The 27,320-nt window shown below is 50.4% G+C and overlaps 1 protein-coding gene across 3 annotated transcripts; it reads right to left on the bottom strand.

The window, feature by feature from the left end:
* Nucleotides 1-1,667: 1,667 nt before the first annotated feature.
* Nucleotides 1,668-27,320, bottom strand: ATP1A2 (ATPase Na+/K+ transporting subunit alpha 2). 3 transcript variants are annotated; one of them, XM_058539563.1, is made up of 23 exons: nt 27,244-27,320; nt 22,411-22,515; nt 22,150-22,209; nt 20,483-20,686; nt 19,875-19,988; nt 19,477-19,611; nt 18,653-18,770; nt 16,767-17,035; nt 15,721-15,919; nt 15,483-15,592; nt 15,191-15,325; nt 14,294-14,483; nt 13,998-14,173; nt 10,356-10,492; nt 9,691-9,841; nt 9,414-9,582; nt 9,026-9,180; nt 8,636-8,759; nt 8,290-8,435; nt 7,952-8,082; nt 5,115-5,216; nt 4,911-5,002; nt 1,668-3,733 (listed from the first exon to the last, which is right to left on the bottom strand). In XM_058539563.1, exons 1-23 carry the CDS (start codon nt 27,253-27,255, stop codon nt 3,705-3,707), a joined length of 3,063 nt encoding a protein of 1,020 aa, XP_058395546.1. In that variant the 5' UTR covers nt 27,256-27,320; the 3' UTR covers nt 1,668-3,704. The 3 variants fall into 3 exon arrangements, with proteins under 3 accessions (XP_058395546.1, XP_058395548.1, XP_058395547.1); XM_058539565.1 differs by lacking the exon at nt 7,952-8,082; XM_058539564.1 differs by lacking the exon at nt 15,191-15,325.

Genomic DNA, 27,320 nt, shown 5'->3' with positions numbered 1-27,320 from the left:
TCTAGGTTTGAATCCTGATTCTGATGTTTACCATCTTTAAGACTTTGAGTAAGTAATTTAACCTTTCCAAGCCTTAGTTTTCTCATCTGTAAATTAAACATAACCATAGTCTCCAACTTACTGGATTATGAGGATTCTTTCAGTCATCCAACCAAGGCATGTTTTAGGTGCTAAAGATGAAGGTAGTGAACAAAAGAAAAAAAATCCCTGTGTGCATGGAACTTATTCTGGAGAAGGAGTCAGACAAACAACTATGTGTGTATATATATATACATATACATATTTGAATTATATATATATTTTGTCTATTATCTATTATCTATCATCTATCTGTCTGTCATCTATCTATCTATCCATCCATCCATCCATCTATCTAAATTTGAGGTAGTAAGTATTTAAGAATAAAAACAAAGAGAATGGGGAAAGAGGAGCCAGAAGTGTTATTTTATTTGGGGTGGTCTGTGAAGGCCTTTCTGAGCAGGTAATGTTTAAGGAGCCATCCGAATGAAGTGAGGAAATCAGGCAGGTGAACAACCAGGGAAAAATGTGGCTGGCAGAGGGACTATGGAGAATAAAGGCCCTGAGGTGGGAATAAATGAGACCATACAAATAAAGGTTTGACATAGTTATGGCACAAAGTGAGCTGCAGTTAATCTCCACAACTACTCCTACAATCACCATCACCGCCACTGTTGGAGTGGTAACAAAGGGGCCAAGAACAGACTTCCAACTGCTATTCTAAGATTCTGGCATAGAGTTGTAAGTGTTGGTGTCTTCCTCTCCCATTCCTTGGAGGAATGCACACCACCCATCCACCCCTCCATCTCCAGCACACAAGCATCCCTCCCTACTGCCCGTCATGCCCTGTCCATGAAGGTTTCCAAAGTCTACTATTTGGGTGAATTTCAAGGATTGCATGGATTTTTCCCTCCATGCCCTAAAGACAGCACCCAGAACAGGGCTCTGCACACAGGATAGACTATTAATTGACGTTGACTCTCGGGGCCCCCCAGTCCACCCCTTCTCCTCCACACCCCTAAGACTGAGAGTGGCCTGATTTTGGTCTAGAACAGGAAAAGCAGAAATGGCCTTGAGGATTTGGGTCTAAATAGACTCAGAGGTCCTTTCCTGTCCTGGACAAATCTCTGTGGCTCTTGGTGTGGGATCAGCCGTGAGGAAGGAGGCCCCTACTATTTTTTTCTTCTAGGTCATTTTGCAACCTAACTTCTTCTCTTCTAGCTTTCTCCACTGACTTCATCTGCTCCCAGATTATTTCCCTCCTGTCCCTATCTCCTGCCCTCTCTTTATTGCTTTCCCTATAAACCAAGTCCTGCCACAGCATACATTTCAATGCCCAATTTGGGAGGGAGGCAAGTATCAAGTATAGAAATCTGAAATTATGGGCTGGCCCCGTGGCTTAGCAGTAAAGTGCGTGTGCTCCGCTGCTGGCGGCCCCGGTTCGGATACTGGGTGCACACCAATGCACCGCTTCTCCGGCCATGCTGAGGCTGCGTCCCACATACAGCAACTAGAAGGATGTGCAGCTGTGACATACAACTATCTACTGGGGCTTTGGGGGAAAAAATAAGTAAATAAAATTAAAAAAAAACAACAACAGTTTTATAAAAAAAAATCTGAATTATGGAAGAGATTTCTTTTTTCATAAAGAAATGCAACTTTATTATTTTCAAGTACATATATGGTACTTCAAACTAATGTCTTACAAAAGGTCACCAAGTGAAGGTCTGGCAGATGTTTCTTTAACAAATAACATAAGAACTGATGATAATTAGCCCATGCACTCACTACTTCTAAATGGATATTCCTAAAGTGCCTGAAAAGTATTGTTTCAGGTAGACTAAATATGCCACCCCTAGCAATATAGTTTATGCCCTTTAATTTACTAAACAAATGCCATTTTTATTGATTGTGCAAAGATAAACTTATCCACAGTCAATAAATCTCGAATTAATCAGGCCCAAGTTAATATGGTTTCCCATTTAGTTTTCCAAGCCCAAGGCAATGACTCACTTATTTCAAGGTACTTCTGATAAAGTAGAATTCCAGTGTAATGAAGTAATAGCCTTGGGAGGTTGTTTATGGGCCTGACCTAATGTTTATCTTTCGTGCTTCCTTCCTTTCTGCCTTAGGTCTTCCATTTTCATTAGGTGTCTCTGTCACTTGCTTGGTTCATCTGGATCTTCCACTATAGCACATTCCCAGTGCCTTCTAAGCCAGGCTTAGAGAGTGGGCAGAGCTGCCTGCAGAGCAAAAGGGTTAGGTGGGGAGTGGGTAACGGAAGGAAAAGTATCTTCCATAGGAACCTGAAACCAACTGCCCATCTCAGGGAAAGTGGGCACAATGATCATCAGCTGAAGGGCATTTGCCAGGGGAGGGACAGCCCTGTCATCTGAGAGGTCAAAGGCAGGTCTCCAAACACCTTCCCTCTTGTTGTCCAGAGGTTCTGACCACATTCGTGACCTAAGCTGATTCTGCATGTCCTTGGAAGACAGGAAGGTTCTGGGAACTTCTCCACCCCAATTACAGATGGTTGCCAGGCGACTTCTCTTCCAGGACTGGCTTGGCAGTGCCTGGGAATGACGCAGGTTCATCTGCCTGGGCATAAACGGGAAGGGGGTGGGAGGGCCAGAGAATGTACTGGCGGCTATCCCTCTTGGAACAACATGGAACTCTGAGGATTTAGCATTCTAAAGGGCGGGGTGTTACCAAACTTCGTGTGATGGAGAGAGCTGGAGCATCTGTGACACCTGGGCCTTGTGAACCAAAGAGACCACAAACCAAGGTGCAGTGGGAACTCTATGGCACACGGGTGTGGAATCTCAGTGAAGCTCCCCGGATTGCCTTCTGGTCCTGCCTCTGCTGCTACTCTGATGACATTTGGATTTGGTCTGCAGGCAGGGAGCTCTCAGAGGGCAGGACACAGAGCTGGAGCCCACAACTATGTGGAGACTCAATACATCTGTCAAATGTCCTGTCATTGATGCTCTCTCCTTTCCTGTCTCTCTCCCTTTGTTGTTTCCCTCCTCTGCCATACCCAAACCTCCCACTTGTCTGCCCAGCCCTCCTCTAGAGGTTCCTAACTAGCCTTGACTGGGAGACAAGCCGGCTTCTCCAACCAGCTTCCCTTTCCGGCCTCAGGCCCTAGCACACACTAGGAGGAACCATTTGTGCTTTCCAGGTCTGAGTGGGAAGCAGGGGACAGAGTTGGGCAGGAAGTGAAGGAGGGATGAAGGTGGGAAGTGGAGTGAGGCTGGAGAGATAAAGGGACATTGGTGATCTGAGATGGTTTCCCTCCTCCCGGTTTAGACAGGTGTCTGCCTTTGGATATTGATCTGTTCTAGTGGGAGGTGGGGGTGAAGGGATAAGGAATGGGAAGGGATGGGGTAACCCTCAACTCCTCAGACAAAAAGACAACCTAGTGGAGTGGGATGGAGCAGGATCTGGGGAGGGGACCCTGACATATAGTGTCTAATCTGATTGCTCATATTTAGGTCTATGCGGCAATCACCCCAAGCTCTTTTACCCACTGCTCCCAACTTAGCCTGCTAAATTGCCTCATTCTCTTTCTCCAAATCTTCCCCCAAAATACCACCCCAGTTTTTTCCACCCTTCCCCATCACCATCCCTGCAACACGTCCAGGGCACCCCATCTTTTCTGTGCCTGGTTCTTCTTTCCAGTGGGCTCAGTAGTATGTCTCCTTCTCCACCCAGCCTGTTAGAGAGATTGGGGTGGGGTTGCAGCATGAGCGAGCGTAAAAGGAGGTAAGAGATAAATCCTCTAGGGGCCTGGGTGTACAAGAGGCAAGATGGTACAAGAAGCCTGGTGAAGGCACTGAGGGAAGTAGTTGCAGGCAGGTGAAAAGGGAGAGGGAAGGAAATCCAGTGAGCTGGGGTCATAGATTAGGGGAAAGGAGAGACTTGTCTTTAGCACAGTGGAGGAGGGGCACAGAGTAGGTTGGAAGTGAAAATGCAAACGGCTACAGGGGCTATTCAGGTAACAGACGAGTTCTAAAGGGCAGCTGTCCATTGTTGTTGTGCAGAAATGTGGCCATGAGGTTGATAGCTCTTATGATTTTTCAGGAGAAGTCAGAAATTCAGATTTTATGTGAAAGCTCCCAAGTTTTAGATATTGGGCCAATTTAAAAAACACATCCACAGGTCCAGCCCCATGGCATCGTGGTTAAGTCCGGTGTGCTCTGCTTCAGTGGCCCAGGTTTGCAGGTTCGGATCCTGGGCAAGGACATACACCACTTGTCAAACCATGCTGTGGTGGTGACCCACATACAAAATAGAGGAAGATTGGCACAGATATTAGCTCAAAGTGAATCTTCCTCACCGAAAAAACAAAACAAAACACACCACACCCACACAATATAGGGAGGCCAGACCAAACAATATCCATGGACCATATTTGGCTTGTAGGCCATCCATTTTCAACCTCCAGTAAGTGATCAGAAATGCTTGTTGGAAAAAAAAAACTTGGTTGATGTCTGGGTTCTAGTGCCAATTCTGCCGCTCCTTGCTTTATGACCCTGAACAAAGAAATTCACTTCTGTGCCTCTCTTTATCTGTAAAATGTGGAGGTGAGACTAGATGACCTCAAAGAACTCCTCTAATTCTGATGTTCTATGATTCCAAGTGGAAGGTGGGGGGCCTCGGAAACCAATTGTGTGTTAGGTGGGACCAGATTCTGAGAGTAAGAGGGTGGGGAGAACAGGTTCACCAGAGTCAGGGCTCCTAGACCTGGGACCCCAGGATGTAAGGGTGCCGAGGAAAAGGAGCAAGGATCTGTAGTAGGAATGGAATTTGGGTTTGGAGCCCTGGAGGGGTAGCCAGCAGTGGGGGGTGGTACTTGGCTGGGGGTCGGGGTGAGGTTTGGAGGTGCTTACCGCCAGGATATCGCCGCAGGATGAGCTTTCGGACCTCATCATAGATGAAGATGAGGAGGCTGTAGGGGAAGGCACAGAACCACCAAGTGACTCTGAAAGAAACAGGGGAGCCTGTCAGGAGCATCAGAGCTTGGTCACATCAAGTAGAATTCGAATGGACTAGAACTTGGATCCTAGAAGGGGTCCTTCTAAAGAGACACTCACTTGAGCGGGTACATGCGGAGGGCCACACCCATGCCCGGGCAGTAAGACAGAAAGGCGGCCAGCGCTGTCTCCTCCAGGAGACCAAAAATCAGAATCTTGTTCCTGGAGAGGCAAATAAAGGAGAGTAGGTAGCACTTGAAAAGAGGATGAGGAAGGGGAGAGATCCAGGGAGAGCCCTGGTGGTGGAAGGGAAAGAGGCGAGAAGAAATGCCAGGGAAGGGTTATAAATGACCTTTTCCCGCACCCTCTTCAAACAACCTCCTCTCGTGCTTTATGTAACCAAAGAAAGATTTTCTTTAATTTTTCTGCTTACAGATTTTACCTCTGATTGTTGGCTATACCACATGTATTCATCCATTAAATGCACATCGCTTATATGTTGGGTGATGTGCTGTGTGCTGGAGATGCCGTGGTCTGGAGACATGGGGCCCGCCCTCACACAGTTTATAATCTTGTTATTGCTCCAGGCACATACTCTGTGAAAGTATCTTCTTCCCAGCAAGCTGCTTTGAAAGCTCCTTCAGTTCAGGACCCATATATGTCTCATACATTCTTAGCCTCTGGTAGTTGTTGGCCATAGATATTCAATAAAGAAGAGAATGTAAAGTACTTAGCAAAGGGAAGCTTACTGGATAGTAAGTACTTACCATATGGTCACTATATCAGAATTGAAAAGCAGGGTAGAATAAGGTTCTGGAGTCACAGAGGGAGGGTCTACTCCCAGCTCTGCCGCTTACTAGCTTTTGGTTGTAAGCAATGTCTCTTAACTTCTCTAAGCCTCATGTTCCTTCTCTGTAAAATGGAGACATTACCTTTAAAGCAGAGGATTGCTGGGGAAATGATGGGAGATAATGTGTGGAAAGCTCTCGAACACAGAAAGTGCTCAGTCATATTGTTACTCAACCTTTTATAACCTATGCACTGCCCCTCTTTATGGCTTAAGCCGGTGGTTCCCAAACTTTTCAATCACTAAGGACTCATCTTATTTTTCTCCTCTAAAGGCCACATTTTGATTGATTTTTGCCTCTCAAGCTGCATTTGTTCATGAGTGCATTTGTTATAATGACTATATTTCCTCATTAAAATTAGGTAGAAATATCCATGGCTTCCAAACCGAACTGCGTATTAACATGCGATCACTATGCTTCATACTTAGGCTTCTGCCTAAGAATACGCTTCAGTAAGCCTAGGAGCCTTCTCACAGGTAAGTGCTTGATTTCCATAAAGCTTTTTAATAATGCAAATAGCATCTCTGAGGACCCCAGAGCCCAGGGCCCCAGGTGGGGCCTGAGGAACTGAGGCTGCCTTGGGCCAGGTGACTTGTTGGCATTAGTCCCCCTTCCCTGTATCCAGCCTGACTCTCATGTTGTTTCTTTTTCATTGCCTCTTAGATGGGCTGGATTTAGCCAGTTTGGTCATGTTCCCACATTCCTGTGTCACCCATGTGCTGCACAGTAAGCAAGCCCCAGAACTGGACCCAACTTCTCAGACTCTCTGCTCCTTGTTCTCGTCTCGCTACATTTTCCCCGGTAGTGTTTTTAGCTTACAGGAATCTTCTTCCTTTGTGTTACCTTTATTTATCTAACAGACTTTGCACTTTCCTCTCCCTGGAATCTGTTTTTTTTTTGTGAGGAAGATCAGCCCTGAGCTAACAGCCACGCCAATCCTCCTCTTTTTGCTGAGGAAGACCGGTCCTGAGCTAACATCTATTGCCAATCCTCCTCCTTTTTTTTTTTTCCTTCCCTTTTTCTCCCCAAAGCCCCAGTAGACAGTTGTATGTTATAGTTGCACATCCTGCTAGTCGCTGTATGTGGGACGCTGCCTCAGCATGGCCCGACAAGCGGTGGGTCGGTGAGCGCCCAGGATCCGAGCCCGGGATCCGAACCCAGGCTGACCAGTAGCGGAGCGTGCGCACCTAACCGCTAAGCCACGGGGCCGGCCCCTCCCTGGGATCTTAAATGCCAGTAACTTCACCAGGGTTTTGGTATCTTTCCCCCGCCCATACTAAAAAATTGTGACAAAACTCACTTGGGGAATTGTATCCATTGTTTCCAGTAGAAGAAAATAGAACAGGAATGGTCCCTTCAGCACTAACCACCATCCGCACCAGAACCACAGAGGAATTACTGAGGACCTCACAGGTGCCAGAGTCTGATAGGTGAGCCACCCAGTGTGGTAGCCAGGAGTGTGGGCTTTACAGACAGACCCGGGTGAACCTTTACAGCTGGATGACCTTGTGTACATCATGTAACCTTTTTGGGGTCTCATCCATAAAATGAAAATAATACCTACCTCACAGAGCTATTGTGAGGTTAAAGGATGTTTTTGAATCATGTAGCACATTGATTGGCTCATGGTAACTCACACTATGAGAAGGCACTGAACCTGACCTTGAGCAGCTCACAGCTGCCATGTGGATGCCACCATCACCACAGAGCGAGGCTGTAAACTAGAGCTACTTGCTGAGTGTGGGGCAGCACAGGAGACCCCATATTTAGGGCTGGGCAAAGGATGGGGGTGGGTGTCACTAGAGTATGAAATGGAGGAAGAAAGGAAGGGAAGAAGTATGGAGAGAACATGAAAAGGAAGGAAGCTAGGAGACCATAACAAAGTACATTTTAGGAACAAAATTAAAACTCATTGGAAATGGTCATATCACTCCTTCCTCTTCTCTCATCAATTTCAAACATGGCTATGGACATACAGCTGGATAAGGAAAATCTGGTGTCCCCGTGGCAGGCCTGGGCCCAGAGTTGAGGAGAGCCTGTGTGGGTTGGTGAGCGTGCCCAGAGCGCACTCTGCCTGGGTGGTGGGTGTGCGGTGGGGTGGGCGCTCACTTCATGCCCTGCTGGAAGACCGAGTTGCGGCGGGTCTTGCAGATGATGAGGTCAGCCCACTGCACGACCACAATGCTGGCAAAGAAGGCCGTGTGGCACGTGAACTCCACCACCTTCCGCTGCTCATAGGTCTGGAGGGAGGGCGGGCAGAGAGAGGTGAGAGTGGGAGGGGGAAGGGTAGGACCAGAGTGTAGCAGGGTTCAGGGCAGCTGTTAAATCCTGGGCACCTCACCCACCCTTAGCCCCCAGTCCCAGTTGGCCACTACTGACCACTCCTGCCAGGCATTTAGCCCCACCCTCTCATACACATGTGTCTGCATTTGCACAGCCCTACTCACCCACTCCTGTCCATAGCTGTCCTCCAGGTCGTTCATGGACCTGTCATCCCAGTCAAGGCGGATTCCCAGCAGCCGTGATGGCAGGAAACCGTTCTCTGCCAGGATCACGAAGTAGGTGAAGAAGCCACCCAGTGCCTGGATCATCCCTGTGGGTCGTGGGCAAAAGGCAAGGCCTGGGTCAGAGAAGGCAGGAGGATGGGGCCAGCCCCTACAGGCCAGAGATGAAAGTCCTTGACCCTTGGGGAGCTGGCACCTGACCTGGAATTTTGGTGAGGGTTCATCCCTTCAAAAGCTGGAGAAAGAATACACTTGGGGTTCCCTCCTGAGCCCCAGTGCCCCGCCGCACCTATCTGTCCATAGGCCATGCTGATGAGCCTCTCATTCACTAGCTTGTCTGTCTTTGAGTTTCTTGGCTGCCGCTTCATGATGTCACTCTCAGCTGCCTCATAGGCCAAGGAGATGGCGGGGACCTGTGTGAAGTGGGGAGTCGGGGAGAGGAGGGCATTTGAAGGGAGATGACAGGAGCAGAGGATGATCAGCAGTGAAGAACTTTTGACACAATTCAACAAACATTTAAGACTCTATCACATTCCAAGCCCTATCCTCATCTTCTCCTCACCCCTCACAGCCTGATCAGCTGCCCCTGCTACATCCCTCCTTCCATCTGCTGCCCATCCCTGCCCACTGCACCCACGTGATTGCCTTGCCTGTCCCCTACGCCCACCCCTGGCCTCACCATGTCAGTGCCTAGGTCAATGCAGAGGATGGTCACGGTGCCCAGAGGCAGGGGGATGTTGGCGATGATGAAGAGCAGGAAGGGGGTGATCTCGGGGATGTTGCTGGTCAGGGTGTACGCGATGGATTTCTTCAGGTTGTCAAAGATGAGGCGGCCTGTGGGGAGGTTCTGAGGGCATCAGGGAGATTAGAGGGACCCTTCCCCACCCCTAGCCCCTGAAGCTGCCCATCTTCCTGAGAGGGGAAGATTTTATGTTTGAGGGAAGCTGAAGGAGGCGGTGGATGCCTGAATCCTGAGCTGACTCTGTAAGTGGGGTACAAGGCACGGGAAGCAGATGTGCCGGCCTCAGCCATCCTAGATGCCATCGCAGCCCACCTAGCCTCCTCACCCTCCTCCACGCCTGTGACGATGGAGGCAAAGTTGTCGTCCAGCAGGATCATGTCAGCTGCTTGCTTAGAGACATCAGAGCCAGAGATGCCCATGGCAATGCCAATGTCAGCCTTCTTCAGCGCGGGGGAGTCATTCACCCCGTCACCCGTCACCGCCACAATGGCTCCCTGGGGAGAAGATACAGCCAGAGCTGGAGGGTGAAGCCCCTGCACATACCCGGCCCCTGGCCCCATGCTCCTTTTCCGCCCCATCCTTGCCTCCCCCGCCTTGCTCACCTGTCTCTGACAGCCCTCCACGATGATGAGCTTCTGCTGCGGAGACGTCCGGGCAAAGACAATCTCTGTGTGGTTCTTGAGGATCTCATCGAGCTGCTCCGGTGTCATGTCCTTCAGGTCAGAGCCATGCACCACACACGCCTTGGCTTCTCTGGAGGGCAGGGGCAGAGGCAGCTGATTCCCTGGCGCCTGAGCCAGCCCCGCCACCTCTCCTCACCACGCTGGGGCTCCAAGTCTCCCTGCTAAGTCGGGCTTCCCTGCAGCTTCAATCCTCTTCCTCCATGCTCAGTGACCTGCTTCCCCCATTGCTCCCTTTGAGGAAGTGACACTAAATCCTCACCATGCAGCATCATCACAGTCATCAGTATAGTTTGCTAGGCCATGTGCTAGTTCCTTATATATAGCCTACTCCTATCGCCACGCTGCAGTGTAGACACCATCCTAATTTTGTAGTTGAGAAAATGGAGGCTTCGGAAGGGAAAGTGACCTCTCCACAGTTACACAGCTAATCAGTGGCACAGCCTGGACACACACACAGGACTGAGGAACAAGAGGCAAGGCCTGTAAAGTTCCCAGAGGTGCTATCCAAATACCCCAGGGGACCTCAAGCATTCTGTGGGATAGGATGGGTTGATCAGGAGTTGAGGGTCCTGCAAAGGCCTCACCTGGGGTTAACCTGACTGACAGGAATGTTGAGCCGGGCTGCAATGTCCTCCACAGTCTCGTTGCCCTCTGATATAATGCCCACACCTTTGGCAATGGCCTTGGCTGTGATAGGGTGGTCCCCAGTCACCATGATCACCTGAAGGGAACGAGAAAAGAGAAAAGGAAAGCAGTATTAAGGTTTTTCCTCCTCCTATTCCTTTCCCAAAGTCAGGAAAAGCCAGACCCCTAGAAGGTGGGGCCGGTCAAAATAGTGGAATCCCACCCCAAATAATGGAATTGTGGGTGTGTATGAGTGTATGTTTGGGTGGGTGAGTGAGGGGGAGAGATGATGACAAGTGTTCAGGGGCTCAGAGATAGTTTGCTTTAATGGATGAAAGCCTCTATGACAGAGTAGCAAGTTAATGAGGGTCTCCTGGAAGAGAAGCCTCAAAGATTATTTAGGAGTTTGGATTTTATGAGATACGAGGCTGTCAGAGCTGGAAGAACCCTTAACAGCTCCCGCACTTTGCCAATGAGCAAACAAAGTCTTAGAGAGTGTCCGTGATTTGCTCAAGGCCATAGGGAGCTGGAACTAGGACACGGTTTTCTTAGTGTCCAATATGATTGTTGCAGGCAATCTAACTGGACAGAGTAGGATTCAAGAGGGAGATATCCCTTCCCTCCCTCCTGTCCATCTTCTACCGCCTGTTCATCTGCCTCTGATATTTGTTCACTATGTGGGAAGAAGGTAATTCCTGCCTTAACCATGATGATGTTCATTGCCGTTGTTGCAGAATGGATGGAGTCGGATAGGGAGGATGGTTGGCATCTGAGAGTCCAGTTAAGAGGCTATTACAGGCATAAGCTGATTCAGAGGTGGATTAGGATAGCATTTGCATGTGTGGGTTGTGGGGCAAATCCCACAGACACTGAGAAGGAAGCTACTTTAGGCCTCACTATCTTCTCTTCCACTCCCACCACTCCACTGAAACTGACCCTCAAAGGCCATGCTGGGCTCCCAATTGAAAAACAAAAGCATCTTTGCAGTCCTTATCCTACTTGACCCTCTGAGGCATTTGGCACTGTTAACACCCACTCCTTGAAACTCTATCCTCCCTTGGCTTCTGCGGACTCCTTTATTCCTGGTTCCCCTCCATCTCTCTTCATGCTCTTTCCCACCATCTTCAAGGTGGCAGCCAAGTAGACTGGAAGAAGTGGCTTTGGAGTCGGATGGCAGACCCAAGTTTATGCATTGACCTTCCCCAGCTATAGGACCTTAGATGTGTCCATTCGCTGAGCCTCAGCACAGTGGAGAAGATGAGTCCTACCTTTCAAGGTTGTCATGAAGAGTAAATGGCATTAGGTGGACACAGCAAATGTTAGCTGTGACTTCCCACCCTCTCCCCTCCTTCACTGGTTCCTCTTCCTCTACTTGCCCCTAAATGTTGGTATAGCCCAGGGTTTCATTCTCCTCCCCTTTCTTAACCCATATTCGCTTCCTGGGCAATATAATAAAATAAACTAGTAGGTTTTTAATTTGCACTCATGTGCTAATGAGACTCAAATCTCCAGTCCTGAATCTCTTTCTTGAGCTCTAAATCATATTCCAACTTTTCCTGAAACATCTCTCCCTGGGTGTCTTACTGACGTTTCAAACTTAAGGTCAAAATTGAACTCATGATTTCTGCTCCCACCACCCCCACCCATCCTGCTCCTCTACTCCCTGCCTTAGATACTATCTTCTCAATTCATTCTGTCCCTTTGTCTCCTGTATCTTCCTCACCTCCCATACCCAGTTTGCTCACCAAGTTCTCAAAACATTTCTCAAATGTAACTCCTCTTCTCCACTCCCTTTGTCGCTGCCCTCACTCGGGTCATCATCCTTTGCCTGAACTATTGCAAAAGCCTCTTACTCTGTCTCCGTGACTCCAGTTCTTCTCTAAATCCAGTCCCTCCTCCATCCAGGTAGCCCTCTACAAGCTAGATCTGCCCTGTGACACCTGTGGCTCTCTGTGGATCACAGGATAAAGCCCAAGTCTGGCATTTAAGCAAAGTCTTTCCAACTGGCCTTGGCCCAACGTTCCAGTCTCAATCTCCAGGCTGCTCTGCCACCTCCCCCCACAGCCCACACACATGCCCAGTACAGTCTAACCGTGCACGGTACGCACTGTTCCCTGCTCTTGACATGGCTTCCTCTTCCTCACTGCCTTACAAAATACTCTTCAACCTTCGAGGCCCAGATCAAATATCATGCCCTCTGTAAAACATTCTCTGAGGCAGAATTAACTGCTCCCTGCTCTGAGTTCCCATGGAGGTACTTTTTCCAGGTCTGCCTAATGGTTCTGATCATGATAAGAGGCAGCCTGACAAGCAGGGGGAGTATGTGCTTTCCAGACAAGTGGACAATGCTTCATATAGCCAATCCACTTCTTACAGCAGTTTTATTTTGGGAAAACTACTTACTTTCAGCTTGTTTTACTTTTAAGTAGGGATAGTGATGCCTATCTTAGAGGCAGAGTGGTTATGGGGTTCAGAAATCACATAGGTACACACAAGTCCTCTAGTGCGACGATTAAGAAATAGCAGACTGCCTGGGTTTAAATCCTGGCCCTACCACTTACTATGTGGCCTGGACCATGTTACTTTGTGCCTCAGTTTTCCTCTCTGTAAAAAAGGGAAGATACTGGTGCTTACTCATAGGGTTGTTGTGGAGATTAAACGAGATCATACCGGTTTAGCGCTAAGAATAGTGATTGATTCATATAAAGCCTCACGAAACAATGGGCTGTTTTGAGTATCTGACCCATAGTAGGTGCTCAACAACCCTAGCTACTATGATTATTCTGTGATTAATTATAAAGGCATTTGTTTTCCCAGAGGCCAGGCACTATCTTACTCATCTTTGTACCCCCAGTGCCTAGCGCAGTACCTGGCCCTCGGTAGACAGGTTGAGTTAAAATGATTTGGTAATAGGTGAGATGCTGACAAATGAGGAGCAAGAGATGGTACCAGAATTGGTGACTAGATAGGTTTAGGGGGATGGTAAAGAACTGTATCTTGGAACAAGGAAAGTAACCTCTAAGATGGAAGAGATTTTTGTTTGTTTGTTTGTTGAACTCCAGCACCTTGATCAGTGCCTGGCACATAGTTGGTAAACAATAAGTATTTGTTGAATGAAGAACAAATGTACTATGGAGGAGGGAGTGGTTGTTGAGAAGCAATTGCAGTCAGACAGGAGAACCTGCGAGAGGTGTGCTGGGTGTGGGATGAGGACCGGAGCCCGTCTACAAGGTTATGAGTGGGGGCTGACAAGAGCCTGCTAATCCCATCCCAAATGACTAGAGAGAGTGGGCAGTAGTTGGGAAGGCAAGACAACCAGATCTCCAAGACAGGGGTGCCAGATCAGCTTGAAATCAGAACAGAATGATCTGTGCCAGGGAGGGAGAGCATGGGCATGGGAAAGCGGTCACTCTGAGCAAAAAGGATGAGGGTGAGGGCCCCAAGGCAGGCATCGACCTTTCCTTGCAGATGGCAGCTTCTCCTCTCAGTCAGTGGTAAGGAGTACCCAATGGCCTGGGTATTCTCGGGGCAGCAGCCCCTGCAGTCCCTCAAGCTTTGGTGTTTTGAAGGAGATGATGGTGGGAAGGGAGTGAGGCCAGTACCTTGATGCCCGCACTTCGGCACTTGCCCACAGCATCTGGCACAGCAGCTCGGGGAGGGTCAATCATAGACATGAGCCCCACAAAGCAGAGCTTCTCTGTAGGAAAGTTGAGCTCATCTGTGTCGAATTTGAAGCCCCGAGGAAACTTTCCAGAGGGCAGATTCAGTTGACAGAACCCTGAAAGAGCACAGAAAGGAGGAGTGAGAGCAGCAAGGTGGCTGCCTGGACGCCCCCAGTCCCCCCCACCCCAAATTGGGAACCCTTTCTCAGCCCTGCTCCCCAGCTCTGGCCCCTCACCCAGCACACGCTCCCCCAGTCCTCCCAGCTCCATGTAGGCATTCTGAAAGGCATCTTGCATCTCCTTGTCCAGAGGGATCTCCTTGCCCTGCATCAAGATGGTGGAGCACCGGTCCAGGATGCGCTCTGGGGCCCCCTTCATCACCAGCACATGGCTCTGGGGGCTGTCTTCTCGCTCATGGATGGATAGCTGGAGAGAGGACAGGCAGTTACAGAGGGGGCCATACTTGTCTTGGTGGCTCCAGTGCCCAGCATGGAGCCTGGAACAGAACAGAGGCTGGTAAGGAACCCTGCCTTAATAAAATAACCCCTGGTCTATCAACCACTGTCAATATAAGGAGAGTCTCCACGTGTGGAGGGGTGTTTGGACCTCATAGTCTTAACCTTGTAACTTGAGAATCACCTTCCCATAGGACATTCATTCACCCCACAAAGAGTTACTAACATCAGTTAAGACAGGCACTGTGCTAGAGGCTGGATGGCTCTCTCATCAGCACCCCCCACCACCGTACTTTCTCAGTGGGGCTTTACCTCTATGGCTTATATAGGACATAGCTGAGACTGCATTCTTGGCATTTAACAGAGGCCTACAGGCTGAGGGATACCTTAAGGAAATTTCAGAAGTATGGCTCAATGGGATGGAAGGTTGAGGGACTGAGCCTAGAGGATGGGGAGCTACAGGAAGAAGAGTTGAGAGGGTGACAGGTTGTAGTAAGGAATGAAGGTTTGGGAGTTAGGGGGTAATTTCCACCAGACACGTAGTCATATAAGTTACCCCAGGGATAAGGCAGAGGTAAGAGGACATGATCCTCAGGTGCCCCTACTCCTCCTGTTGATGATTCCCCCATGGCTCTGTGCATCCCCTTGTTTCTGTCCCTCCCTCTTCCCCAACGAGACCTGGTACTTGTTGGTAGAGTTGAAAGGAATCTCCGCCACCTTGGGGTTTCTATCCCTCATCTTTCTCACGGAGCCACAGGACAGCTCAATGCACTTGAGCAGAGCTGATTCAGAGGCATCACCAGCTGTGTCCCGCTGCCAGAAGAGAATTCAGTGTCGTGATGGGGCCAGAGAGGGAGTTGAGGACCAAGAGAGGAGGGCACCAAAGCCCCCAAGGCAGCCACAGGGTACAAGAAGGAAAGCTGGGTATCAGCAAGGTGGGCAGGCTATGGAGATGCCCCCGACCCCCTACCTTAGACACAGAGATATTCTCCTGCCCAGCCTTGAAGACAGCACGGTTGCAGAGACCAGCAATCCGAGACAGGGCCGTCCACGTGGGGGATCGTTTGTCAAAAGTGGCCCCTGGGAGGAAATGAAGGAGAACCAGGAGTTTGGCTCCCCTTTAGAGTCCTCATCTCACCCCCACCCTCCCCGCCATGCCAGTGCCCTGAACATCCTCCAGTCTCCTTCACCCCCTCTGGCCCAATCACCAGACTGGTCTTCAGTGGTGTCAGCCTCATGGATCTGGTTGTCAAACCACATGTGGGCAACAGTCATGCGGTTCTGGGTGAGGGTGCCCGTCTTGTCAGAGCAGATGGTGGAGGTGGAACCCAGCGTCTCCACCGCCTCCAGGTTCTTCACCAGGCAGTTCTTCCTTGCCATACGCTTGGCTGTCAGGGTAAGACACACCTGGTAGAGAGGAGAATATAAAAGGGCTGAGCCTGGAGTCGGAGATGTCCATGACCTTATCCCAGACCATGGCTCTGTCACTCCTCCCTTGATCCCTGTCCACAAACACAGTGGGACCTAGGTGTAAGCAGTGAATGTGCTGAATTTAGACGTGTTGAACTGAGATCATCGGTGTATATTTAGATGAAATGTCTAGTAGGGAGTTGAACATATTTGGCTAGAGCTCCAGAGAGAGCCAGACTAGAGCTGGGCGAAGGGATGTGAGAGTCATCCACACAGAACGGGCACTGGAAACTGGGAGGAGATGGGCTCACTCTAGGGGCGTAAGGAGAAGAGCAGAGAGCTGAGGCTTGAGAATCAGCATGGGGGGAGAAGGAGGAGACATGCAGGGCACAGAGGAGAGGAGAGCCAGGATAGCGACAAGTCACAGCAATCAACGAAGTAGAGAATTCTAGGAGGGTGGATGGCAGTATCCATTTCAGCAGCAGAGTTAAGGATGAGAGCTGAGAAAAGGTCACTGGATTGTCTAGTTAGTCACTGGTGACCTTTGAGAGAACATTTACAGAAGAGTTGGCGAGGATGGGCTCCAGACTGAGGGGGGAAATGAGATCGTGAGATTGTGAGAAAAGACAATCGTGACAAGCACCAGGAGGGAAACTAGAGCCAAGGTGTAGCCCAACCTGACATTTTTCAGACTCATACTCTAAGCCATGTATTAAATGAGAATATGATATGTGATTTTAGGGGCTGGAAGTGAAAAATTGATGAAAAGCAATAAGCCTCTATTGCTTTTGAGGAAAGGGAAGCAAGACCCTCCCCTGGTGGCACCTCAGTCTGACCCACTCACAGTGACAGTGGCCAGCAGACCCTCAGGCACATTGGCCACGATGATGCCGATGAGGAAGATGACTGCCTCCAGCCAGCTGTAGCCCAGGATGAGGGAGAGCACGAAGAAGGAGACCCCCAGGAACACAGCCACCCCTGTGATCAGCTGGATGAAGTGCTCAATCTCCATAGCTATGGGTGTCCGCCCAACCTCCAGGCCTGAGGCCAGAGTGGCTATGCGGCCCATCACAGTCCGGTCACCTGTGGCAATCACAATGCCCCTGGCAGTGCCTGCAACACAGGAGCAGACACCAGGCTCGGTGCTTTGGGGGCTCTCAGGAACTGAAGTCCCATCCTACTTCCTGAGAAAGGAAAATATCACAGAGTAAACGAGCCAAGGACTCCGATCCTGGAGGTCGCTTTCAGTAGACTGTGCCGTACTTGGCTTCCTGTCCCTGTGTAGATCACCAGTCCCAGACTCAAGACAACAGCAAGTTATTTTCTCTAATACTTGGGCCTGGGGAAAAGACTTGCAAATAAACTCAAAGTTCAAATTGAGGTGATTCAATAAGTGAAATAAAAATATTGCCTGTGGTATTTCAGTAAAATCAATCTCATACTTGTTATCATCCAAAAGTATATTATGAACACAAGGTAAAGCACTACTTATGGATTTTTCATGTAGTCTTAAGATTTTCTTTCTCAATATTAGGCATGAATCTCTATAGAAGAAGCTAGGCAATTACTGACCCTCAGGTTGACATTACAGGGGTCTTCAGGGGAGGCAGTGTGGTTCAGTGGGAAGAGCATGCATGTTGGGGGGAGCCAAACCTGGATCTGCATCCTTGCTTGAATCCTACCTAGAGATTGTTTTAATAATTAAATGACAGGATGCTGTAACACACCTAGACCAGTGCCTGGCACATAGCAGACAATGAACAGATGTTAGTTCCATTCATTTCCTCTCCTCTCGTCAAAGCCAATTTCAGAATCAGCACTGGAAATATTTTACCAGGCATTTTTACCAATTGTGGGAAATGTAGAGCAAATTCAAAATCTCAGTACGTTAAAAATTTAGGGAGTTTAATACGTGGTGATTTTTATTGGAATTCCAACTTGCTGAAGGAGGGGAGAAGCCCAGAGAAACATAATGCGCTGAAGAGAAATGAGTAACGGGAAGGGAAAGGTGTGGAGGTGGAGTACAAAGCCTCCTCTGGCCCACTTTCTGAGGCCCGTGGTCTAGTCAGGCCTCTTTCTCCCAGCGGCTCTCCCCCGACTCCTTCTCCGAGTCAGCCCTGACACAGCTCACTGGCGTGACCACAGAGCACACGGGTCTCGGGAACAGGGATGGGACAAACCAGGCAGTCTGTGCCTGACGACTGATTCCCTTTGGTGAAGCACAGGCCTGTATGCAGCCTGAAGGAGGGCCCAAGTGTTCACCTGGCCTGGAAGCTTTCCTGATGGTCCCCCAGCTAGGAGCTGTGGTCAAAGCAAGCGTTAGAGAAGGAAGCCACCAGTGCTAGAGCCAGGGTAAATGGAAGCCATCAACAAACCAAAGACTCCTAGGAGTCAAGGCTAGTTTGGGGTGCACATGAGTGTGTGTGTGTTTGTATGTGTGTGGACAGGGGGCCCAATATCTGAAGGCTTGGGAATCTGCTCAGTCCTGGGGGGACAGAATAGAAATCTTCCTGTGGGGAAGTAACTTTTCCACGGAGTCATGCCACCCAGCCAATACCCTGCTCTCTGAAGGGGACTATTTCTGTAATATCCCCCTCAAGTGTCTCCTCTGTAGCAGGGTTTTTGACAAGTAAGTATAACCACAGTCCCCAATCTTGACTAGGGATTCAGGATTCAGGCTCTTCCCTCAGTTACTAGAATGAGGAGCTCCCCAACAGGCCAGCTTCTCACCTTCCACACAGTTGGTAGAGAAGAAACAGATATTGCGGGTCTCCAGGGGGTTCTCGTGGGTGAACTCGGGGGAGCGGGTCTGGGGCTCTGACTCGCCTGTTAGGGATGAGTTATCCACCTGAGGAGGAAGGGGGGTGTGTGGTCATCAGATGGGCAGACGCACTGGTGCACACACAGCTGTCTCCTGACTCCAACTGCACTCAATCTCCATGACACGAGAGACAAAATTATACTTGCCCTCATCACATATTTATAGCATTACTCAGCTATTGTCCCTGCTCTGGTATGGAATCCTGGCTCTCACTGACTTCTTATGTGACCTTGGACTAGTTACTTAACCAACAGAGCCTCCATTTACTCTTCTGTAAAATGGGGAATGTAACCAGAATCTCTGCATCGCACAGCTACAGGGGGTGCCACTAACATTGTAGTCTATGAAAATGGCACCTCCTAGGGTTTTGCATGGCACAACTTGTGTGACCACATGCAACAGCCCTGCATGATTACACCATTCTTGCAGAGTTAAATTAGATAGCATATGTGAATACATATAAAGCATCTGACACATAATTGGTACTCAATACAGGACTGCTATAAAGTGGATATCAAAGAAATACTCGGGGCACAGAGCATTCATAACGCCTAGGTACCAGGAGACAATGCATAGGCATTGTATGCGAGACAAGGTTCAGCTGGGCGGTATGGGGCAGGTGTTGGCATTCAGACCTGGATCTCCCAAACTTGAAACCTCTAACTGGGTCCCTCTGAGCTCTATACAGACTGCTTCTTAGACCTAGCCAGTTGCTCTGGCACGGCCTCCTCACCTTACAGCCGTGAGAAGAAATGATCCGGAGGTCAGCAGGCACGCGGTCTCCACCCTTCACCTCCACCAGGTCTCCCACCACCACCTCCTCCGCATTGATCTGCATCTTCTCTCCTTCCCGCACCACAAGCGCTTGCTGTGGGGACACCACGGGCATCTCATGAAGTGCTTATCTCCACCCCCACCTTCCTCTCCTACTGGTGTCCCACCTCTCCTCCAACCCCATCAAGAAGGAGGAGAAAGCTTGCACCCTTAGCAACAAAACTAGATCTTGGCGCGGAGAGCTTGAGGGTCTTATCTGCCCAAGCCTCCATCTCAGAGCACAGGAGTTGAGAAGGGATGAGCTGGAATCTCCCGGAAACTTTATGCCCCAGCCTGGAGTCCAGCTCGGTCATCTACCTGAGGCACCATGTTCTTGAAGGAATCCATGATCTTGGAGCTCTTCGCCTCCTGGTAGTAGGAGAAGCAGCCAGTGACGATGACCACAGCTGCCAGCACCACACCCAGATAGAGCTGGTAAAGGGAAAGAGTTTGAGGGATCTGCCCTTCTCCCAACCCCAGAGGGGCAGCTGCCACCCAGGATGAGCATTCAATGCCACCTTTGTCTGTGACTGGGAGTGCAAATGGTAGAGGACAGTCCTTGTCTTCAACCTCCCCATCAGTCTTCCAATCCCCAGCCTCCTAAGACTGGAAAGGACAGGGAAAGTCTCTGGGAGTTCCCAGGACCAAGACTTCTCTAGGGGATGAAGACCCAGGGATGCAGACAAGCCTACTTAAATGTGAAGGAAAGTAGGAGCTGCCTCATTCATTAATGACTGTGTGAGTGTGTGTTGGGGCTGTTTATATATATGTATAGAAGCCTCACCCCTTTTCAGCCTAAAGAGCAGAGGGGCCTGTGGGACTGTGACGTGAGAGTCTTGTCCCCTGTTCCCCCCAAGTGTATTGGAGATTCAGGGTTGGAGGACAGAGTCATGGGCTGGTCCAGGGGTCAGGCGTGCCCGGCTCACATTGTCATTGGATGGTTCATCATCCATGGCAGCCTGGATGCCGTAGGCCAGGAAGCAGAGGATGGCCCCAATCCACAGCAGGATGGAGAAGCCCCCGAAAAGCTGGCGACAGAACTTGACCCACTCAGGGGTTGTTGGAGGTGGGGTGAGGGCATTGGGCCCATCCCGAGCTAGAATGTCCTGGGCCCGCTGGTTGGTGAGGCCCTGAGGGAGGTAAGGAGAGGTGTGGGAGGACGCATCCAGAACCAACCCGGCCCCTCAGCACCTCCCACCAGCTCCTTGGCAGGGCAAAAATGTCCAGGTGGAGAGAAAAATCCCACCTGGTTGGAAGTGGTGGGGGACCATCAAGAGAGGCCACACAGAGGAGGTGGCATTTGCAATGGGTATTGGAGGCCCTAAAGGCTGAAAAGGATTTCTGACTGTGGCCCCACCTCTGGTCATCACTGGATTGAGACACATTTTGATTAGGGCCACAATATCTCCTCTGGAGGCAGCCTGGATAAGGCTCCCTGGAAAGACATCTCAGTTGAGTCCTCCCCCAGTTTCTCTTCCTTCAGATTCCCCTTTTCACCAGGGATTCAAGCAGAGTCCTACATTATTGACCATCAACGACACAGAGCTTTGGCAATCACCCACCACTTTGCCCAGAAATCCTTGCCTGGCCCTGTTCCCCAGCCCCAGGCTGGTTCAGATGCCCCACTCTGCAACCCATCATACCCCGTGAGTGATTCTAGAGCTGCACTCACTGTATGACATTGGAATTCTGTTTGCATTCTTTTCTGCTGCTAGACTTTGAGCTCCTTGAAGGCAGAGGCCACTTATTTATCTTTCTATATGGCCACTCATTTATTTAATAACTGTCTTGAGCCCCTACTATATGCCGGGATCTATTTTCAGCTCTGGGGATCCAGAGATGGACAGGACCCACAAAGTCCTTGCCTTGTGGAGCTCATGGTCTAGTGAGGTGACACACAGTAAATAGGTATTACTGCCAGATAGTGAAAAGTGTCATTAAGGAAAACAAAGTAAGGTAAAGGAATGGGACATAGAATTTTCAAAAGGGCAGTCAGGGAAGGCCTGCAAGAGGAGGTGAGCACCCACTACACTTTTGATGAATGATTTTTTATTTTTCAAAATGATGAGCTTGGCAATCCGACTGTGCCTCTTACTATTTACGTGACCTTCAGATTCTACTCTCTCTCTCTGAGTCTCCTTGCTTTAATGAGCAGGTTTACAACACCTATCTCACAGGGCTGTCGTAAGGATTAGGGAAATGTATATAAAGCATCTATCACAGTGCTGTATACATAGCAAGGCCCCAACATATTACCATAATCATAGCAATGGGTCACCTCGCTATTTCATGTATGGCAGTTCCCCGAGAGGTTGTGTGTCACTGAAGCTGCCTAGGGTAGAGGAAGAGTCCTGCCCGGAGGCCCCTTGGGGCCTGGGTTCCTAAGGAGTCCTGGCTTCCAGGTACACTGGAGAAGAGCTATGGACTAGGAAGCAGGGGATCTGGGTTCTGGTTCTGGTTCTGCCACCAGCTAGTCACTTGTCTCTGGGCCTCAGTTTCCTTATCTGTAAAGAGGGTTGGATTACTGTCCCACCCTGATGGTGGATGGTTCTCTCATCTCTTTGGTGCCCTCCCTAGAAGCCCCTCCACTCACCTTGGACAGGTCCACTTGGTATTTGCGGCCCAGCTCATCCAAGGACAGCTTGTGGTCATCCTGGAGAAGGGAAATTGAGTTACTTTGGGAAAGGAGGCTAAGTGTGTGTGTCTAGAATGCATGTGAGGGCATTGAGGGGCACAGGAGTGAGGCAAGGAGCATGGGAGGGGTGGGCACGAGCTTCTCTGAGAGCACTGGGGGCAGCTCTCCCAGGATGGGGCCCCTTTTCCAGGGCCAGGCTAGGCAGGCTGTGGGCCTCACCATGGCCACCTCCTTCTTCAGCTCATCCAGCTCCTTCTCCTTCTGTTTCTTCTTGCCGCCCCCATTCTCTGCAGTGGTGGCTGCAGGCGAGTACTCTCGGCCGGCCTGCAGGAGGAAGGGAGAGCCCAGAGGGTCAGGGAGGACAGAGGCTGGAGCTTCTATTCCCACTGGACAGCCCAGGAGCCCAGGCGTTGGGAGTGGGGGCCAGTGGACTCAAAGGCAGTGATCATCCCAAGGGAGGAAAGGGGGGTGGAGTGGCCTTCAGGCCTTCAGTTTGGAAACTATTGGCAGAGCCATGGGGCTGTATGTGTGAACCTCAGGGAAGGCTGAGGAGCTCCGGACTCAGGAGCCCACTCTTAGCTGTTTAGTAGTTGGGCTTCTGCTAAGATTTTGTTTGTTGAAAGAACTCTGCTGCTAAATTCAAAACAAAATAAACAAAAACTTCAGAAACCACCATCCCATGCTATTTAGAATTCTGGAAGGGAATGGACAGGGTTGGGGGGCACAGTTTGAGGGAGCAGAAGCACCCTGTAGGAATGTCTTTGTCCCAACACCATGGCTCCTTTAGTTAGAGAGGAGTAGAGACAGTTAGGAATTTGGGGGAGTGAGAGTCTTTGGGGAGCCAGGGGGAAGTGTCTGGAGGAGGATGTGGAGCTGAAGGGTCTGGTATTGGAGTGTGGAAATGGAATGAGCAGGGCTCACGACTGAGAGAGGTCAGCAGTTGGGGGGGTCAGAGTGTCCAGGAAACAGGTGCAGGGAGTGTGCTTGCAGCCCTCTCCATCCTACTGGGCCAGCCTGCCCACTACCAGGCAAGAAACAGTTTGCAGATCTTGAGGTCCCAAAGCACAATTGGGCGAGAAGGAAATTGGGCCCCTTTTGTCCAAAATATAAGAAATTATATCTGAGAATAAATCCAAGACTAAAAGGAATGTAACTCTTAGGTCCAGGGATTCCTGGGTCCTCTGATGAAATCAGGTGAACATTTAACTCATGAGGCCGCCATTTTTCCCTTCCTCTTCAGGGCCTGCGGTCTTCTCACCTCCACCAGGCTTCCAGGGTCTCACAGGGAACTTCTAGGGGAGAGGGTGGGGAATTTCTCCTTCCAAGGAGAGGCTGTCTTGGGGTGATAGGATAGGAGGGGGGCTGGGGAAGGCCTGGGGTGGCCATGGCAAGGGCCTTCTCACTCCCTCTTTCTCCCCAGTCTCCTTTCCTCCCACTTTCCTCGGGATATTGAGCCCTTGTTAGAGGCGGGCTGCTCAGTTTCTGTCCCATGCCTCCATGTCTCCACTGGATCCTAACGGCTCTGCTAGGTTTTCAGAAATGAGCTTTTCTATACTAGGGTGTAATTTGTTTTTTTCCATAAAGAGGGGATATCTGGGTAGGATCTACGGTTAACATGCCCTTTTTTGCAGGATAACACATTTTTTTAAAGTAGACTTTTCTTTTAGAGCAGTTTTAGGTTCACAGCAAAACTGAGCAGAAAGTACAGAGAGTTCTTATATACTCCTGCCCCTACATGCAGTCTCCCCCACTATCCACACCCCCAACCACAGTGGTACATTTGTTGCAATGGATGAACCTACATTGACACATCATTGTCACCCAAAGCCCACAGTTTACATTAGCGATCATTCTATGTGTTGTCCATTCTCTGGGTTCGGACAAATGTATAATGACATGTTTCCACTATTATAGTATCCTACGGAGTAGTTTCACTGCCATAAAATCCTCTGTGCTCCAAGATAATGCATTTTTTTCCCCCATCAAATAGTCAGAAGCAATCCCAGGAATGTAGAGCTGCCTTGATCATAAGAGATCACGAATCTAGTGCCTGGAGAGGTAGAAGTCTGACCAGTGAAATCAGGAACTGGAGGGAAGAGTGGGTGCAGTGAGAGGTGGACACTGTTGTTTCCTAGACACTAATGAGCTGAAAGGATATGAGCATTTGGACACCATGTTGCTCTGAACTGCTCTTCTTGGTAGAGGTGGGCAGTAAATCTTGCATTTGTTTCTATACGAAGCATCTATGAACCAAGTGTATTTTTGGCTCCTTAAAGGCTGATTGTCTTGGGAAGACTGAAGCAATCCAACAGGAGGAGTGGGGAAAGACTTGTGAGAAGTGCTACCTCTCCCCTCCCCAGGTGACTTATTGGCGAGGGGTGGGGGGGTGGCAGGGGGGAGGGTGGGGGGTGGGGGGTGCTCATTTAATTGAATGAATTGAAATGCTTTGTATTCACAAACCCAATGCTTTGGGTCCTGTCTTTGGTGGGGTAGGGCTGAGAAATTGATGAAAAGTAATGAAGGGACAAGAGGCAAGAGACCAGCAGGGCCAAGCTTCAGCGTGACCTTTTGGAGCTTCAGGGGCAGGAACAGGCCTGGGCATGCATAGAGGAGGGGGCTGTGGCTGGGGGCAAAGAAGCAGAGCCCAGAGAATTTCTGTCCATGCAGATGTGAAATAAAGTTTGTGAAAATGAAAATCAAAGGCATGGTTTTCAAAAATTGCCAGCCCACGTACTTTTGGCATGTCGGATGGTGGCTGAGCTAAGCAGCTCCATGCGGCACCCCTTTCTCTAAGCTCCCACTCAGTTCTCCTGCTGGCAGGCAGGCGTAGAAGCTTCAGACACACTGCCCCTTCCCCCTCCTCCTGTCCTGGCAAGGACCTCAGGCTCTGTAGCCAGGAGCCTGTGGAGATTCAGGGCCAGCAGGCTGCCCAGGCAAGAAAGAAAGAAGAGGAAGCAAGGACCGCCCCCCCACTCCTCCTCCCCAACCACAAGTCCTCCTCTCTGGGTCTTGAATGCTAAAGGAGAACAGAGAGTTCTTTTTGAGAAAGCCAGAGGCTGGGACAGAGTGGGGGCAGCTGGAAATCAGCCACCGCTCCCCCCCACCGCAGCCTCTTGGTGGCAGCTGGAGCAGGCTCCCTCCCACCAGTTTCATCCCTTCCCCCAACTCCCATGCTGCCCGTCATGGCCACACATGGGGTGACAGTTAGGGCTTGCTCTGAAGAGAAGACGCACGGAAAAGGGATAAGAGGCAAAGTGAATCCTAGGAGAGGGAGGCAGGTAGGGGGTGGTTTTCCCTCTTCAGGAGTCTCCTGGTAGGTTCAACTTCAAGGTCCAGCCCTAAATTCCCCCACTTCACCCAGCCTCTCAGTCCCAAATGAACCAGATCTGCTCCCTGACTGTCATGGGAAGGTGAAGGGGATTTCAGGGAGGCTGGGGGAGAAGCGCGGACCCCAGACAGCTGGGGTCCCCTGAAGAAGTCAAAGTTGAATTGCTTTCCAAGCAGGACCTCTTGAGTTGGGTCCACCCTGTTCTAAGGTGGAGGAGGGGAGAGGGCTACCTCCCCTCGTTCCCTCCACTCGGAATGGGGAGTGGAGGGTCAGCCTGGCCTCTCCTCAGAGGTCCTGCACCTCAGCTGGGGACTCCCTTTCCTTGGGGGAACCAGAGATGTCACAGTGCAGCTGAAGGTATATCTTCCCCCAGTTGTGGCCTCTTCCTCTGTGAAGCCTACACCTCAGAGACAGCTCCTCACAGACCGTTACACACTGCACACAGTGACATCTATGCTCAAGCATGCTGGAAGGCCTGCAGGTTTGTAAATTTGCCTGCTGAGACACAAACACAGGTGCTCATCCACGAATATCTGTATCAACTCCAGCCTGTAGAGAACACATGGGTCGTGGACACACACACACACACACACACACACACACACACACACACACACTATTTATAGCTCCCACCCTAGCTCAGGAACCCTGGTGTCCAAGCTTGGAGTTTTCCCAGCTGCTAAACTCAGTGTGATAACATATCCTTGCCTGACCCCTTCCGGGCCCAGAAACTGCCCCCCAGCTCCCCCCAGGCACCCTCTTTTCTCAGCACCTTCTCATCACTCAGCATGCCCTTTTCCTCCCTGTGCCCTCCTCTGCCAGCGTTCCACAAAAGGAAAGCAGCCTGAGTGGTATGTAAAGGGATTGGGTCACTTTTCTACATATGGAAATTTCATTTCCAAGAATTCAAAGCTCTGTCCCTGCCCAGCCCCCCAACCCCTCCATGGTCATTAATCTTCCCTTTGGCATACCCAGTGCTGCAGAATGCCAGGGGCAGGGGTGGACTGAGAGGGAGGGGGTGCAGGCAGTTCTCACCAGCCTCTGGGAAAGTCCTCAAAGCCCATGGCCTGGAGCCCGAGGACAATGCTGCCCGGGACATCCGGGACATCCGGAGGGGTGCCGGGCTGGGGGCTGCAGGCACATCACTCTTCTCCATAGCTCTCCCAGCTGTCCCCAGAACTCAGGGCTCCTGGAGCTGGTGTCCAGAACTGCTTGGTGACTCGGGGACGGATGCTCCCCTGCCCCTCTCCAATTTCAAATTGGACCCCCATCCTCTCAGGCTGGGACTCCCAGAGGAATGGATATTTTCAGGGGTGGCGAAGGCGGGGAGGATTAACAGTGCCAACTACCCCTCCAGCTGGGATGCCAGGAGATGCGGTGAGAGAGGACAGACAGCGCTGGGAAATGGTAGGGAGAAGCCGGGATAGAGATGCCGGGTGGGCTGGAGGGAGAGCTGGAGGGATGCGTGTGGAGGGCTGTGGGGCTGATCCTGGGGGTGGCTGGTGAAGAAGAGAGCGGTTGGTCCTGTGAGCCCGTAAGTGTGGGCAGCGTTTGTAGCTTGGAGACTGTTACTTGCAAGTTCAAACTGCCCAACTCCGTCAGCTTCTCTCTGCCCCTCCCTCCACATGCCATCCCCACCTCATCCTTTCCCTCTAGCCTCCCTCACCCTCCAAAGAGCCCTGCTCCTCCCTACAGAGCGACCTCTGCTCTTTGGCGATACTCACCCCACGGCCCATCTTGGTGCAGAGTGGCTGAGGGGCCCTAGACTGGAGAGGTCGCCAGGAGGATCCCAAGCCCACAC

This window comes from Diceros bicornis, chromosome 4 (genome assembly GCF_020826845.1).
Source record: "Diceros bicornis minor isolate mBicDic1 chromosome 4, mDicBic1.mat.cur, whole genome shotgun sequence".
In the NCBI taxonomy this organism is placed as follows: domain Eukaryota; kingdom Metazoa; phylum Chordata; class Mammalia; order Perissodactyla; family Rhinocerotidae; genus Diceros; species Diceros bicornis.
The sequence above is the reverse complement of the archived record's forward strand: the minus strand, read 5'-3'. Positions and strand labels throughout refer to the sequence as shown.